The 18,505-nt window shown below is 38.1% G+C and overlaps 1 protein-coding gene across 3 annotated transcripts in view; it reads right to left on the reverse strand.

Moving 5' to 3' along the window:
- itsn2a (intersectin 2a) overlaps positions 1-13,835 on the reverse strand; it is a 45,324-nt gene extending 31,489 nt beyond the window's left edge. For 2 of the 3 annotated variants that reach the window (XM_059355929.1, XM_059355927.1), the window contains exons 1-3: positions 13,678-13,789; positions 12,760-12,883; positions 5,910-5,981 (exon numbers count right to left, since the gene is read on the reverse strand). In XM_059355929.1, the coding sequence (XP_059211912.1) occupies positions 5,910-5,916 (7 nt within the window). In that variant the 5' untranslated portion in view covers positions 5,917-5,981; positions 12,760-12,883; positions 13,678-13,789. Of the gene's footprint in view, positions 1-5,909; positions 5,982-12,759; positions 12,884-13,677 lie in introns of all 3 variants that reach the window. The other variant, XM_059355928.1, reaches the window with a different exon arrangement.
- Between the last annotated feature and the right edge of the window lie 4,670 nt (positions 13,836-18,505).

Raw genomic sequence — 18,505 nt, forward strand, 5'->3', positions numbered from 1 at the left:
ACAGATGGACTGATGTAAGAAGCCAATGCTACAGCTGTTAAGTGGATAGTTGTGATGTCACAGAAAAAAACTGCAGGAAAAAAACTTTGTCTATCATCTCTTCATGGCTCAGTCCCTAAACAGCTCATCGTCCTCTGCTCAACAGCAACAGACGGGCCTCGCTGATGCCAATGGCTGTAACCATAGCGATCACAGCGGCACAGGGCGCACACAAAATGCTTGCACAGATTTTTCACAACAGTGAGTTAAATGTAAAATGAAGACAGCATGTTGAGATTTGCCTGGAAAATAATTTACCTCCTGTCATCATAAGTTCATCATTAGTTTAATGGGGATATTTTAGGCTCATATTCAGGTTCAAACTTGTATTTTGGGTTTCTACTAGAACATGTTTACAAACTTTACTGTTCAAAAAACACTTTCCTTTTCTCATACTGTCGGTCTGGACATACCTGTATTCACCCTCTGTCTGAAACGGTCCGTTTTAGTGCCTGTCTCTTTAAGAACCTCCTGAAAATGACCAGCCTGTTCTGACTGTAACAACACCTTAGTGACACTTTCTACCTATATATAGTATAGTGTTGATGTCACAATCCAAGTGTCCTGACAAGTCACAAGTCACATTTTACAGTATGGGACCTTTAAAGCTCATCTTGGTATGGAATGTTACTGCAGAAGGAGACTTAGTTAGTGGTTACAGCTACACATGTCCCACTGAGATAGTTTACAAAATCAACTTGATGTCAGTTGTAGAGTTTGAAAAAAATGAACATTTATTCCTTGTTTCAAATCTGGATAATCCACAGAATATTATAAACTAAGCAGGACAGGACAAAGTGTGACTCCACAGTTGGTCTAGGCTCCATTGCCTCCCCAGTTCTAAAGTTTTTTACAAAGCAAAATGCATGAAAGTGCACTCTCTTAACAATCTACCTTAAATATTAGAATTAACAGAATTAGAAAACTATAACAAAACACAAGCTTAACTTTGTCTCAAACAGTGTATATTTGACCAAAACAAAATCTCTTCAATCAAATTAATACATTAAACAAAAATAACTTGATTGAGGAAGATCTGCAGAAGTTATCTGCCATGTAAATAAATACATTTTTAAAAACTGCACATGGTATGTTGCTATAGAAAAGATGTTATCACAAATACTTTTAGACTAATAGTCTAAAAACAAACAAAACCAAAACATTTAATAGATACTTGAAAAATTGTCATTACAATTCATGGCAAGACAGCATTAAAATAAAGATGTGTGTGCGGTGCTAGCAAAGATTAAATGAAATATGCATGTCAGATATACAACCCCAATTCCATATTTATGTGTTAGATAAGGTCCCAACTTTTTGGGAATCAGGGTTGTTTAAAAACGCCTAATCCTAATAAAGGATTTGACATAAAGAAAAGCTATAAAACAACACAAAGTCTGAGTGAAATGTATGCAAACACTCCAGCTGTAGATGTTACTGGACCTTGATAAATTGCTTTGTTGTTATATAATCTGCAAATAATTAACAAGCATGCGATTGCTTTTCTCCATGGTGATGCCATATTCCCTATTCATACCACAAATACTAATAAAGCCTCTCTGACTCTGATTCTAAGACTTCAGCTACAGAGAATATCTTACACAGAACGCTATCTCTAAATTTTTCATTTCAACATAAACAACAATGGCATTATCAGGGGAGCCCATCTGTGGTAAATGCAGAAGATTCAGAGAGTAGGAATGAAGTCGCAGAGCTAAGGACAAAAATTATAGTTGCAATATAGTGGCTGCAATATTATTATTTGTCAGAGCACAATTCTTTGTGCTATTATGGGAGGATGTCTTTATAGACCTGGTGTCTAGGGTGTAATTTATTCACCAGCTTCAGGAAATGCCACCCTGCCCATGATGGAACTTCCTGCCCAACGCTAACCCAAACACCCCACTGGCTCTTGTTGACCGCACTACACACACACACAAACACACACACACTACACATTAATCTCTGAGGAACGACACACAGTTACAGGAGTCCCTTGGTAGCAGCAAACAAAATGTTAAACCAAAAAGTTAAAATGTTATAATCAAAATCTGCCAGCTGTTTGCTTCACTGACAGATGTCCGTTCGGTTTGTCCGATCACCTTCAGCTGGCTTCAGTATCTCAACCTACTCCCTCTACTTTAAATCATCACGGCAACACCTGTTCAGGTATATGCTTTTTCCCTGACAAAGCTGATGTTAGCAGCTCGCAGTGCCTGACCTAGTTTTGGCATTGTCAGCAAAATTGCAGCCACAAAAAGGACAAAGTAATTAATCTCACACCGAGATGTGAGTATTCTCCACATTGTCTCGTTGGCTTTGACAGACCTCATTTAGAAGCTTTTGTAAGTGAGAAAAAGAGAGGTGATATTTAGCACAGTGCCACTGGGACATGTAGCTAGCATGGCCACATCCACAGGCCTGTCAGTTTATGCAGCATGTGTATATCAGAGAGGACTGAAGGCTCGGAGAATAAGTGGGGCATCGCAAAGCTTCTTACACAGCAACTGCAGAATCCATAGGGGTCTGCTGTGGCTCGACACTTGTGTTGGAAACATATGGCTACTCAGTGTGAGACCAGATAAAAAGGTGCCAAAGTTTAACATATGTAGCATATAAGAGCTGATTATGATGAGCCTTTTAGAGTGTAGGTTTCAAAATGTGTTTTCAACCTTTATTTAAAGACAGCTGTTTGATACTTAAAAGTATTACATATTTTTAAAATTGATTTTGGGGTTACCTTGTTGACATAGAGTCAAGTGCAATTCATTTGCACGTATTTAAATTTACTTTAAATGTTTTTTGTCGTGAGAACTTTGACAGAAAAAACAATTATTACAATTATGTCTAAAACAATTAAAACATTTGGACCAAGGTCAAATTTTCTGATTTTTGGGGGAATAAAAGCATCAGTCAATTGTATTATGTTCTATACTAGATTTAATCGACACAGAGCCTCCATAGTCCGAACCAAGACAGCAAACTTTACTGCGCGATTCCCTAAATCCCCAATTCGATTAGACAATTCTTGATCCAAACATGTTTTTCTCAACACTCACAGCTATGTCACTGTTAGTCTTGATTCAGAAAGATCAACAGATTATTGGTTTTATGCCGTGATGGATCTCATTTACATTTTATACTTCTTTAAATAGCTACAGGCATTGAGTGAGCATCAAGTGTGATAGAACTATTAAATAATCTATTTAAAATTCAGACCCTTCTAATAGAAATTTAAATTGAATGCATATTTTGATCAATTATGATTTTAAAGTTGTTTGTATGATTTCCTATGAAAATTAGTGCACTCAAATTTTTGACTGGTTACAAAGCAACATATTGTTAAAGCCGCATCAGTTGCATGTCGGGCAGGTGGAAGAGGTGGTGGATGAGTCTCGGGATGGGCGTTTGGAAGAAACCTGCCAACTCAAGCATCTAAAACGTTAATGATCAATAATCGATTAATCACTATGTTTTTATACATACGTCAGTATAAAAACATGCATACATTGACAAAATTCAAGATATATATACAGTACTATGCAAAAACTTGTTTTGAAAACGGACGCTTTTATTTTGAGAGGACAAAAAGAGACTTCCTGTCGATCGTAAAAGTAAATCAAGTGAGATTAAACTGTAAAGATAATGTCAAGGAGTTCAACGTTTTATGTTTTAGCCCTCGAAGAGGCATGAAGTTAGTTTTCACAGTAATCTTGCATATTTAAATGTGTTAATGTTTCATCAAGTTTTGGATCAAATTAAACCTAATAATTCATGCTAGCAAGGTTTGATACAGTAAGCTTGTGTTGCTCAAATTATTATTGTATTTCTGTGTGTTTTATAATTTTATTGCAACTTTCAGTTTGCAAACTGTAGCTTTATCCAACTTAATCCTCATTGGCTTATTCACGTATGACCGCAGAACTCAACGCTTGACCGTGTTTCAGTTCAGTGAGTACTGATACGCAGCCATAGATAAAATAAAAATAAAAAAATACACAGATCGATTAAAAATTCCACGTGATCAACCAAATTCTTAACGACCATTAATTGATCATCGAATAATTCTTCCCTTCCTAGTTGGGTCAGACCCTTGCTATTTCAACCAGGCGACCAGTGTTTGTGTCCAGACCCAAACCATCTACTGGCTGTAGCTTCATATATAACAGACAGATATTAAAGCGGTATCAATCTTCTCATGTACCTCTCGGCAAGAGAGCGATGAGTCTATTCCCACAAATGTAGAACTATTTATTAATCACTGCTTCTGCCGTCTTTCTGCATTCCTATCTCGCCTCTCTGTTATTTTTTCTCCCGGGTTTCTATGAACATTTTGACCCTTCCAGGCCGTCGGTGTAAATCCATCCTGACACACACTGTCAAGGCTGCGACCTGGACTGTAATACTAAGAGGAACAGCTTCCTGCACAGCAACCTAGACGACAAACTCAGCGAACACACAAGAGCCCTTCAGCAAATATTGAGACAATATAACACACAGTCCATCTACAGAAAAAAAACCTGCAGCATACTCTCATGGAAAAGCTTCCACAGCAACGACGCATGTGCAGAATTTAAACCGACTGTACCACAGTTCACCTCCTCAGCAGCTGCGACACAAAGAGCCTCTGCCTTGTGTGGTTTTATTTCCCCTTGTCAGCCTGTGTGCTGTTGTCTAGGTGCTGTGCAGGAGACGCTGGAGTCAAACCTCAAGACGCCCGGCTCCGGTTCTCTGGGGGAAACCACATCACTGCTTTCATAACTATTTACATATCAAACGCTTCACCTGAGGACAACAAGTTGACGTTTCAGGTGGTGGATCAACAGTCAGTGCACGCTGCAGCGTTTCAGCCGACACTGTTGCACACAGTCCACCTGTTTTGCAGATTTACAGACTAATGACTTTGCAATTGCCTCATTTCAGATTCACCGTGTTCATGAGGGTGCGATAAAACAAAGAGCTCAGCCTCGCATACAGTATGTTTCAATAAAGAAACTCATCACACACTGATGTTGTGTGACTGAAATGCTCTCTCTCTTAGTGTTTATCCGCTGGATGAGATTAGAGCAGGGAGTGTAGTTGTGGGGGTTTGGCACTTTGTTAAACTGCAGAATTAGTCATGTGGACAAGATGCATCCGACACACACACACACACACAAACACACACACACTTCCTCAGAGGCATTTCCCATAGAGGCCCTAAAGGAGCGGCAACTACTGTTCTATGATCAAAGGCTGTGAAACAAGAGGATTAACACACACTCATACACACACTATTGAGCAATTCTGTCCACACCAAGGACAAAAGAGATGCATCATATTCAAGACTGAACAGAAACAGAGACATTCCCTCATGAAAAAATACACCAGAATAGCTTATAATTGCATGAAATTAATTTAAAAATAATTATCTAATGTTCCTTCAAGCCCTCTTAGCTGAAGGGGTTTAAATGGCATAAAATGAGCTGTAATTTCTTGCGCAAAGTGTCATGGGATCAAAGCCGAGTTCAGTTTCAGTCTGATCCTTCAATCCAGAACCAGATCAATATCTTATTAAAGGGATCTCAGGGTCCAGTTTGAAGCTGACAGCAGAGACAAGCATTCACGTAAACACCACATCATTAGAGATTGAGACGAACGCATCCTTCAGTCTTGACAGGAAGATGACCAGAGGGAAAGATTAAAGTTTAAAGCAGGAGCACGACATAGCTGCTCCTTATGGTTAGCTCAATCTCTCCGTTTCTGCTTTTTTTCCTTCAAACTATTCCCTTCATGTCACTCATTACTGTCCTGACCACTCTCCTTAAAGTGCATGTTCGCCTCCAGCAGATGATCACATCACGAGCAAGATGAAAACAAAGTGTTCTTACCATTCATGGCTGCAGGTGGAGAGTACGGGCAGAGAGGGGAGTCCTCTACTCAGCTGGCTAGCTCTCAGACATCTGCAGAGAAAGAGAGAGGGAGAAAGATGTGAGTGTGATTGTGTGTGTGTGTGTGTCACAGGAGCGGGTCTAAGTGAAGAACGCAAGCATGCATGTGTGTAAGAAAGAGAATAGAAGCAATATAAATGCAAGGAAAGAAAAATCTCATCACCCTTGTTAACAATGCAAGGGGAGGCACAGTGAGCGGCTAACACGGTGAGGGATGACAGAGTGAGGGACGGACAGAGGAGGGGAAATAAAGAGAGAGGAGGGGGGCAAAATGACAGAGAGAGGGGAGGATGAGGAGAAGGGAGAGCAGAGATACTGATATTGCTACCAGGGAGAAGGAGGTAAGAGGAGGACAGGCAGTTGAGGGAGGCAGAGGAGGGAAAAATGATGGTAGTCTGAGAGGAAGGGAGCATTTATCATTGTCTGCTCTCGCATCACAGATGGCGGCTTAAGCCAGCAGCTTTTTTAGCAAATGTAAGTGTATCTTAATTTCTTCAGTGTTAACATATCTGTCAAATGGCTTTCTGTGCATTTACAATACTCCTTAGCCTTTAGCTCTTACTGGTATTATTAATTATTTTTTATTTTATTCAATTATTATAATTCTTTTTCATTTTTAATAATATTTATCTTTGTGGATATAAATATTTTACTTTATTTGTCAAATAATTAATCTAGTTAGTAACGTAAATATGTGTCCAAAAGGGAATTTGTGTCATTAACAATAAAAATTATTGAGAATTTAAAAAAAAAAATTGTAATCAACATTTTAGCAGGTATATAAGTTTTATTAGTAATAAATCTTATTAAGAATAGAAATATGTATTATAAGGAATATGTGTAGAAGTATGTGTTTCATGAATATACATACTTTATTTCTTATTAAGGATATAAATATTTGATTTATTAGGAATGCAAATATTATTTTCAATGATATAGATATGGTATATATATTCATATCTTATTGGGGATATGAATATTTGACTCATTAATAACACCAATATGTATTCTAAAGGAATTAAAATGTTTGAATATGAATAAAAATATTTGTCTTATTGGAGACATCAATATTTGATTTTATTAGGAATAAAAATATGTAATATTTTGAATATGAATGGGTTTTTTTTGTTGCATTATTTAGATATTAATCATCTGTCCAAATGAGGTATAGAAATGTGTATTATGTCAAGAGCTTGGCATAGTACATTTCTGATTAAGTTGAATAATGAAATAGACACTGCACACCAACATGTACCTGCACTGCACACACCATGCACGAGATAAAGACTAATGGATGTATTGAGTGCAGTCTGCCTCCACTGTTGCTGTCAGGCAGGGAGTCTGGCCCACCTGACGAGATTCCTCTGTGGGAACTCTGACAGAGTCCCAGGAGGTACAGTGGACAGATGAGCCAATGCAGGTAATACTCTTAAATTGGAAAATGAGCCCTGTGAGTAGTGGCTTTCATTTTTTAACACCATGGGGAGCCTTGCCACATAAAAATCCTCTGCAGTTGGAGTTCGGAGTCCAGTCTATTGTTTCCTGTCTTGATTTTCCTTGCTATTTATCCTCTCCTGTGCTGTTACTGAATCACAATTGGCCTGGCAATAAAATACCTATTTTCTTGATCCTGTGTGCTTCCTACATGTTCAAGTTGAAAATGCACCCTTCTTTGTAGAGGTACTTTTCTTCCTGCTGAGTTCCCTGTTCCAGCAATTTCTTATTCCATTATTCAACAATTCTTTCAATCGCGTTCTCCAGATTCTATTAGCCCCTCCACTCATAGCTACCCTTTTATTTCCTCTTGTTTCATCCATCCATCTACAAGCCTATAGCTAACAAGCAAGGTTTCTCCTCAGTTGTGATTCCTGTCAGGTCGAGGCAATCTCCTCTCTGCTTTTCACCAAATCATTCCTTCACACTTTTATACCTCACTTCACTCTCCACTCTATCTTTTCCATTTCAGCTCCTCTCCTTTTCTCATTCACCCCTCACTCGTACATGCATTCCCTCTTATATGTCTCCCACCCAATTTCTTTCATCCCTTTCTCTGCTTCTGCTCCTGTTACACTATTGCTCCATCACTTGCTTCCCTCTTTCCGTGTGAATTCCTGGAGGGAGACTGTGGTTGTTGTAGTATAAATCATTCTCTGTACATGCCGACACTGCCAATTACTTAAGAGCAATGAACCGCTCACTGTGGTGTATGCCTCTGCATACACTTGAATATATATGCTAGTGCATGTGAGCAAGCTCATGCACAATGTGAAAAATAAACACATACGCACAAACACGCAAACAATATCCTACTGGCATTTCAAGTCCAAAAACCATAAATCAACCAAGGGAAATACAAAAAAAAGCAGTTTGAACAATACAAAGGAAGCAGCCACTCATATAAAAATCTTGATAATCATATTAAAGTAACACTTAACTGTGAGAGTAGGCATCTTCATTAATCACTGCAGCATGAACTGGGATATTAGACACTTTATCCACCCAAAGTTCTTAGAAACCATTAAACTAGCTAGCATTACTAGCTAGTTTCACACTTTTTGTAGCTACTTACTAGTTTCAAGCTAGATAGTAATGTGGCTAACCAAAGTTATTATCACTACCATATTTGAGATGGAGTGTTATTCCAGATTTGTCAACTATATTCCACTGGTACACTGTCTCAAACTGCCAAATTTCAATCTTGCAATAAGGTTCTATTTTTAAAACTAGCTAGTAGGCTAACCTAACTGAAGTTATTATGCTAACAATTTGAGATGTGTCATTTTTGTTCAATGTATTAATCTTCCCAGTTCATATTATTATTTAAAATTGTTATTATGTGTCATCTGTGTGATTTGTTAACCATATTCTACCGGTATATTTTCTTAAACAATAGCCAATTTAAAATAGCTAGTAGTTGCTACATTTGAAACTAGCTAATGTTAGTACGCTAACAGAAATGAAAGTATTTGGTTTTGTTACACTTGTGAAACATATAAATCTTCCCAGTTCACATGAGCTTACTATCAAAAAGAATTCAAGTCGAATTTGTTGACTTACTATATTCTATTTCATCTCTTTAACTCTTCACTCTAAAAAGATACGGATGTTAAAATGCTAATGATAGCTTTGTCAGTTAGTTGCAACTTCTCTGACCCACCAGGTGTGTCGGCTGGTGCAATATGCCTGCCATTGGTCGCGTCTCTCGTGTGGCATTTAATTCAAACCATGATATTTTCCCGAACCAACTCAAGTAGCTTGTGTACCTTACCTAACTAAGTAGTATTTGCGCAAAAACCTAACCAAACTACAATTGTTTAGAGGGCGTGCCATGGAGTAGGCATGTGTTGTAGGCGTGTGTACCCACAGATAGACCTAGACCAGGGATTCCCAAAGTGTGGTGCGTGGACCCCTGGGGGTGCGCGAGCTGCCGTTAGGGGGTGCGCGAGATGAAAAATTTAATGGCGGTCTGATAATTACACAATTACATTTTTTCCCCCACACAATAAAGACACATAAATAAACATTTCCTTTGTAAAATGTAAAATCAAAAACTGTAAAATTAATTAATGAATAAATGCAGGCTATTCAAAATGCACTTCATCTTAAAATGAAGCGTAGAAGAAGTTATCTTCTTCCATTTTTCCAACCTGTGTTATGATGACGGGTTGTTTTAGCTCCACGCTCATTTCAACTTGCTGCAATTTTTGTTCAAAGCGGCTCAAAATATTATAACATTTCCAACTTATGTGCTTTCTGCCTCTGATCCTGAGCCTGTCATCATACTCTTTGCTCTGAAAAGTGTAAACTTGCGCATAACTTTCTTGCATTATATTGAAACTGTGTTCAGGTTAATTCAAATGCGAGAGCTCATTGTTGTGATCGTGATTATTTTATTATATGTGTGTTCTCATTTGAGCATGATTAAACATGCCGCCTTTAATATGGCTATAAAAAAAGCTTATTGCATTTTGTTTTTTTTGAAGGTGTGGGGGATTGGGGGTGCGTCAACCCAGTTGGGACATAGAAGGGGGTGCGCAGCTAAAAAAGTTTGGGAACCGCTGACCTAGACAGTTGTAGTTGGTTTAAAGAAATAAAAACAACCCAGAGCGTTCCTCCCCCAATATCAGAATGATAATGAGGGCCTTCAAACCTTTCTCCAGCACCGACACAGTGCTGTGGAGAAAGGTCCAGCTATGTAAGACTACTTCCAACAGTTAGGCTACTTGGCGAGAAGTTTTTATAAAAATAAATCTATGTAGTGTAACCTGTGTTCATTTAGTCACAAGGAAAAGCCACACTTTCTAAATATTGAATTAACGAAGAGCTGGTGCAACCAGATTTCTACAATGATGTCATCATCCTGAGCCTTTTTCACATTCTCTTACTCACTCAATGGAGTGTTAGAATTAAGCTGTTTTACATTAGTAACTCACTGTGTGGTATATATAAAAAATTCAGTGTTCCAACTGACATGAGGCCAAGTAGATATTGCCAGAATATTCATGATTACATGGAGTATTAATTCATGAAACTAAATTACATAAATGCATTCTCTTAATAACCCCCTGCTGGTTTACATGTGGGTAAATACTGTATGTGTGCGCCATACACTCCCTTATGTAAACACTTTCTATGAAGGTATTTAGCAGACTCTTGTCCGCCCTCATGCACAAACACTTTTGTACCCTGAGGTGTGTGTGGTTAAATACAAGATACTATCTGCTATTGGCTACGTTAGAGAGCCTTCTCTGTTCAAACAGGACACATCCTGGAGAAAAACAACACAGAATTAACATGAGGGACAGAGGACACCTTTTACATCAACACTGACAGCACCTTCAGACGCTCAGATTTTCAACATTTTCACTCAATTTGCTTGTCATTCCTAAATACCCCCTGGAGTGAAAGGACTTCTGAAATGGATGCACTTGGATGCACTTTTGATTGGATGAACTCTGTCCCGGTATATGCGACTGATTTTATGTTTAAGAGAGATATTGGAAGCAAGTTATCTCACAGTGCCAATTTAAATGCTGCTTCAAGTCATGCCACTTCCTGGCAAACATCAAAAGAGACCTTATGAACAAAAAAACTGTAGTACATAAATGGAAAAACAAACTCGTCCCTGTGTTCATGTATTTAGACTAATATAAGTTGCCCTGTAATGATCAAAAAGGTTGTTTTTTTAGAATTGTGTTTTGTGGAACAAGAGAAAGAATATGAAATATATAATTAAATTTATATAAAAAAGTGTAACGTAAGCACTGCAGAAAAATAATCTCCACTATGCTTTCACCGATAAAACAGTTGCAGTTAACATCTGTCAGATATATTTGTGCATTTTGACGACCAACATCAAATCAGTTCATCCTTGAGTCCAAGTGGACATTTGTGCCAAATTTGAAGAAATTCCTGCAAGGCGTTTATGAGATATTGATCACAAGAATAAGACAGCTGGACAACAAATGGACAACAAATGTACCAATGAACAACCCGAAAACATGATGCCTCCAGTCATAAAAAAAATATTCTTGACTCAAGGTTGACTGACTTTTTCAGGAGCTTTCAACCAGTTATCACATTACCGAAGTTTCATGCTTAAGTTAAGTGGTTAAAGCCTGATTTACCACTGGCTAAAGGACCCCCGGGTTCCCTGCATGTCAAGTGGTTAGAACAGCTTGTAAAGGGGCTTGTGTCTTGTTTTAAGATCTTTTATTATTACAGAAAGCCTGCAGCCTCGGCAGTAATAGGAGTACCGTGAGTACTTTGCGGTGAGTAGTGAGAACTTGAAGGTTACAGGGTGCGTACACAATGCAGTGAGTGTGGGTGGCCAATTGGGGTCCACACCAAACTTTTGCCCAGGGGCTCCGGAACAGGTTAATCTGGTCATGCAGGTGATGGCAACTGAGCTATCTTCATGAGAAATGAAAATACAAACATTGGGTCATGATTATTTTGTCAACAAACTACTCCAAGGTCAACAATGAACTATCACAATCATGGTTTCATTTGTTTACACTGCAGGGATCACAATTAAGCTGAAAATAGAGTACTTCTTATGTGTTTCAGTGCCAGAAGCCAATGAGTCTAGACACTCTTCTCGCTGCAGCCTTGATGGAATATCGATGTTTAAAAATGCTACATGTCGCACTTTAAAAGTTTCTGATTTGTGGAACAGTGCGAGTCACTTTAAAGTTCAGCGGTTTGCTGACACGCTGCACTGAGGGACAAAATGAATCAAAGAACCTTTGACTCTGCCCTGCATGCTGATTGACACCTGTGTGCACCGCACTGGCCCGCTCGGATGTGCGTATCAATGCTTCGGCCTGTATGCACGAGTGTGTCTGCCACACACTCCTCACACAGAGGGGGACCCTGTTCTAGCAGACACAGCCCAGGAAGCTTTGCTGAGCCTGAGGAAGAAAGAAGCCTGTGTGTGTGTGTGTGTGTATGTGCTTGTATTTTCTGCCTATTCACAACAGCACAGAAACACACAAAGACATCCACACACCTTCCTCTGTTGTGCTGCAGGTGAAAATCGGGGATGCTTCCACCAGAAGAATCCTTCTTATATTTATCCCTTTGATACATTTATGGGTCAGCTTGAGCAATGATTCACCAAAGCCTCTTTAGACTTCAAACACACACAGCATGTCCTACAAATACCTATGCACCTTAGCATTCACTTTACCGTGAATGACATCTGAAATTGGACCCTTATAAGCTCCCATTTTCAACACAACGGTGACTATTTGTGTGCGTTTACGTGCATGTGTGTGTTATGCAATACTTGGTTTCTTGGCAGGTGGATGTGCAACAGTCCCTGCTGGGATGCGGCCAGATGTCATTGGGAAGTGCAGCTTAGATGGACTTTGCCACTTCAGCAAAGAAAGCCTCCTCTTTCTGTTTTTTCACTGAGAGCAGCAGAACACACACAAACAAACGAAGAAGCGCACACACTGAGCAATCTCTATAATTAGTCCACACTGCAGAGAATGAACATGAGCATGCATTAACTACTAAACTTGCACCAACCACCCTATAGAAGAACAGAAAACTGCACTGATGTTTAACAATCCAAACATCTGAGAACACCTTTTCATTTTAAATGCTTCAGATATGTCCTGGGGATTTTCTCAAGATATTCATTATGCTGAATTGAATGTTTAAGAAACAGTCTGTCTTTTCTAGTGAACACACCTCTTTGAATGACTCATTTACTTCATATAAAAATATGTGAATAATGTTTCGAGTTATATGTCCTGTAATAAAACAATAAAGCTAAATTCCATTGTCTACTTTGTGCCAGGTCATATGCTACACTAATTAAAATGAAAAAGCATTGATCACACCACACATTCACGTGATAATGTTACTGACAGTGCATTATGTTTGCAGCTGACAGCCTTTATTTTGATATTTAAAATAGATTTATCTTTAAATGTGATTCAGGCAATCTGTTAAAATGCATTTAAGCCTATTCAGATACAAGTACAACGTCTGTCAGACGTATTTCTCAGACATATGGGCTGTTCTACATCTAAAAAGGAGACAAAAGGCGATCATTCTGGGTTTGGTGACAGGTGTCAGAAATTCGCATATTTTTAGAAGAAACACAATTACACTGCAGCATTGCATAGAAAGCACCTTGTTAACACGCTACACTGCCTCGCCTTTTAAATTTAGGATTTATTAAAACAGGACTTACCCTCCGAGAAAAGGTGGAAAAGAACAAGGTCAACAGCGATAGTGTACAGTATGTGTTACATTTTATCCTGTAGTTAGAAGCGCTGAATGATTTCTGGTTATTTACCTGTTGCGGTAGATTAGCGGTGGTGCTCCGACATCCAGGCTGGCAAATGTAACTGCTGCTGGAGAGGGAGGAACCGACCCGGGAGCCGGGGCGGGTGTGGACTGGAAATGGGCGTCTCCGAAGAGTCAAGTCACACAGGATTACACATCACACTTCCGGGAAAGACTTTCATAATAAAACCGATTGACGCTTTGGTTAAAACAGTGGTTCCCAAACTTGGGGGCGTGATCCCAGGGTTACAAAAGGGGGAATCGTGGTAAGGCTAAAATTAAATAATTTCACTGTTCTCCAATGTTGCACTGTAAAAAAAAATAATCTGTTTAATTTACAGAAGAATACCGTCAGCTGTGGTTGCCAGAACTTCACCGTACAAATTACAGTGAGTACGGTTTTCTACTGTAAATTTTAATGTAAATATCAGCAAAAACTGTAATTTAGACTGAATACTCCCGTTATTTTTAGGGTAATTGTGTCATTCATTCACACATCATGGTATTTCTCCATAAACTTACTTGCTTGGCTTGAAAGTATTTTTTAGATAGAAAAGGGGGGCCCAGTAGAAAAACTTTGGGAACCACTGGGTTAAAACGTAGTTAAAGGTATACGAATTAAAACTGAACTTGGGTTTTTATCCCCATGTATCCTCTTTTACAACAAACACAATCTGAGCATCTTAATTTTCTAATGTTTATTATTTTTGGATAGCTGGATATACAGTGCTTAACAAATTTGTTAGACCTGTCATAAAAACAAGAAAAGATAAATATTTTAGAAATCTTTCAAAAGTTTAAAACTAAAATGTTATTGTTATTTATTTGACAAATAAACTGAATTCATCTTTTAATACCCAATTTTCCTCTCCTCACATTGCGCTGTATTTCTTTTCTTTCATCTCTGTCTCCCTGTCCTGTCCACCTCTGTCATATTGTATGTGTGTTTAAAGTACATGTTTGGACGGGTTGAAGGCTAATTTCGTTGTCCTAATACCTGTTACTTTGCAATGACAATAAGGGAAAATCTGACTCTGACTCTGACTCTGATTTCAGCCAGCTCTCTGGGCTTCTCTGAGAAGTCAAAAATGAATCAAGCATAACATTCAACCAGTAAAACATTTTTTTCTGTTCAGGAATGCAAGTGAATAACTATAATTTGACATCTTAATCAAGAAATAATATTATGCTTTAATATTTTTTGTAAAACAGTAAATTTGAACAATAATAATTATTATATTTTAGCATTAAAAACATAATTTTGGTTAAAGAGTTTCTACATAGTGGTGTAGGACAGTGGCATAAACCGGTGGACTAATAAATGTTTTAAGTGATGTATATAAATATATATTTTTTCATTCATCATTGCTCTTTTGATTAGCATTTGCCAAACTATCTGTACAATAATGTTATCATGTTTATCTTGCTTAAATTGTTTTAGATGTTTATGTACAAGATCTCAATATCCACCCTCCCCCTACAAAGGCTTGAAAAAGGTATGTGAATATTTGAGTATGCATATGAATGACTCACTGTATATGTAAAACATTGTACTTTGCAGTAGTACAAGACATTCTTGAACCGCAATAGATAGCTGCATCTATTAGACTACATAAACGTATACCAAATTCATCGAGTTTCAGCTTCAGAGTGATGTAATGTCTGACTGAGTATGTTATAACCGAGCAAGGCAGGATAGCAGCTGGTTTGAATGGATCTAACCAAAACTTGAAGTAAGCCTACAGGGTTCTCACTTTACACTGTAACACATTTCTGTAAGAAAACAGCCAAATTGTGACAGTAACATACTTTTTTTCCATTAAAAAGGTATTATACTGTAGAAAACAATGCATTCTGGGCAATATTTGTAGGTAGCTTGCTGTTTCCCATAAAATATATGATATATATCTATGATATTTTCTAAGTCTCTTCTTGTCCACATTTTAATGGCTGTATTTTACTTAACTAACTCATTCAGTATATGGTATATCAAAATTACTGAGGTTATTGTGAAGACAGCGCTTAATTTGTAGTAATTGGCTTTCAGACAGTAATATGCTCTATTTACAAAAAATGACTGCATTGTATACTGCAACAATATTGCAACTAGCTTCAGCGCTATACTGTGTTTTAGTCTACTGTAAAAATCAATGAAATGCAGGATTTTACTGTAATTCACTATGTGGTTTTATCACAGTAACATACTGTAAAGTAGATAACAGTAAGGGAACTGTAAAATTAACAGTAAAACACTGGCAAGCCTGCTGCCAGTATATTACTGTTAATTTACAAGACAATTGTTTACAGTGTACTTATTCACCTTAATTTCAAAGCAATAATACAGGACTTTTACTCTGAAGGCACAACCACTTGACCTCAATGCTCTGTCTGTTAGATGCTGTTTTTACTCGGCAGGGAACAAGTCAAAGCTAAATCCCTGTTAAGACTTGGTATGTACTTCTTTCACACAATTTATTGAGATACAAATGTGCACTTAAAGGGCTAAAGTCAAAGCTGCACAATATTTCGTAATCAAAGCCTTTTTTGGGTGTTAACCGTATAATTTGGTTGATCCAACTTTGCATCATTCCCCTTTTGTCCCCTTTTGAATCCCTCAAAGATAGTTATCCTGCGTTAATTGCATCTCTCTGGTTTATGAGCTTTGTAGAGTATGAAAGATCTTTGCTGCCCCCATGAGAAAACAAGAACAAAGCTGCTGGTGTGGAGCACCACCGATAGCCCAGTTTGAGTATTACATCTAAAAGATTAGTTAATCCTTAACGATCATGCTCATAGGTTGGTACATTACAATTTGAGATAGGCCAGTTGCTGCCTCTAAAAGCAATAATGAGCAAACACTGAAGATAAGACAGGTTTCTGTTCACCCAGCTAAGCAAATAATCACGAGCAACAAGCTTATCTTACAATGTTCACAGAATTTGAAAAGGACACAGAAGTAAACAGGATGCTTTCAAGCTTTTATATAAATTGTACAAAAAACTACAATGATCAGACTAGTTCACCCAGATCCAGGTCATTTACTTTTCTCAAACGTACATATCTGTTCAAATTATGACCAAATAATTGACACTCATCTTCAACAATTTTCATCACAATTTCAAGAAAGAAACAGAATAAAAAGTACTTACATTTTCATTCGAGGCAAAACTTTCTTTGGTTTTGAAAAATAAACCAAATATATATATATAATTGAATACCTTTTAAAGAATGACTAGCATTAGGCAGTAATAAAAGTGGAAAATATAGTTAAAAAAAACCCACACAAAAACAAAAAGCTTTTTAAGGCCATAGTACAACACTCTGCTATCTAAAAAATACAGTGTCAAACTTGAGAATTGACCATAAGTAGAAGAAAAGGAAAAAATATAAAGACACCGACATTTACAACTGTAGCATTTAAAGTCTTGTAGTTACATTCTACACCAACAAGAAATAGATTTTTATAACAATGAAGGCAGCTAAAGGCATCTGTTTAGCTTAAAACATCTGCTTCTTGTGTCTATAATGACACTAACTATAATTTACAGGGTGTTAAGGGGATCACTTCTGTTAGATGCCCGCTTCAATCTTTTTTCTGAATAGTGTGAGTCAGGTGGCACACCGTCTTCCTCTTCTTTGATCAATAGGCTCTCATTGTCCTGACCTACGATTACGATGGAGTATCCCTGGGATGCTGCAACTTCAGCTGTTACTAAATAATTAACACCCTCAGTGTCACATTCAGTTTTTATGTTGCTCGCAGTGTTTGGACTGACAGGAGCTCCTTGGTTCAGCCAGTAAGTGATACTGGACATTTTTCGATTCTGTCTTTTAACTCTCAGAGTTCGGCCATTAAGTCATTAAAGTATATCCAAGGGATCCTGAAGGTTCACCTTAAATAAAACGCTCAACACCCTCAGTGTCCGACTCTGTTTTGATGTCATCATAATGTGGACGATACAGTTCCTCAGTGCCTGGTTCTTGCTTTATATTCTTACAATGTGGATTGTATTCCTCCACTTTAATCTGTATGTTTCCCTGGAGAGGACTGGTACAACCTAGGGCTGCACAATTAATCAGATTTTAATCATGATCACGATTTTGGCTGCCACGATGAAATTAACCTGATCATCGGCGGTATTTCCATTTTAAAATGCGGCTCTCCTGCATATCTAATCAAGCACTTTCTACACCAGTAGTCCACCAACCACGAGGGGGCGAAAACATAGTAAAGGTTTCATGTAGCTGCCTAAATAAATAAAGAGCGAGCGCTAAGCAGGATGGGACGTAGTACTCTACACGACAACAACACGCGCCATTTGTAAAAGCCGGCGAAGCAGTGTTGCCAACTTAGCGTCTTTGTTGCTATATTTAGCGACTTTTCAGACCCTGACAATTTAAAAAAAAAAAAGCAACTGGCAACAAATCCAGCCACTTTTTCTGGTTTTATTGGAGACTTTTGGAGACTCCTTCGTATTCTTCTTAACGAAGTGGCCCTCTCCTCCTGCAGCAGTCTCTCCCAGCTGCAGAGCCGGAGGGGATGTTAACCCCTTAGTGTCCAGTCTACAAATTGCTAATAGACTAACAGTTAGCTTTGTAGCAGTACAGTGTGTATGAGCTGCTGCTGCAGGAGGTGTTCACTTAACGATCTCTGTTTGTTTACAACAAGCACCGGACACTCTGTGCACACACTAAAAACTGTTGCTATTGTTTGTTTAAAAGTAGTGCAGTAA

This window comes from Centropristis striata, chromosome 18 (assembly GCF_030273125.1).
Source record: "Centropristis striata isolate RG_2023a ecotype Rhode Island chromosome 18, C.striata_1.0, whole genome shotgun sequence".
In the NCBI taxonomy this organism is placed as follows: Eukaryota; Metazoa; Chordata; class Actinopteri; order Perciformes; family Serranidae; genus Centropristis; species Centropristis striata.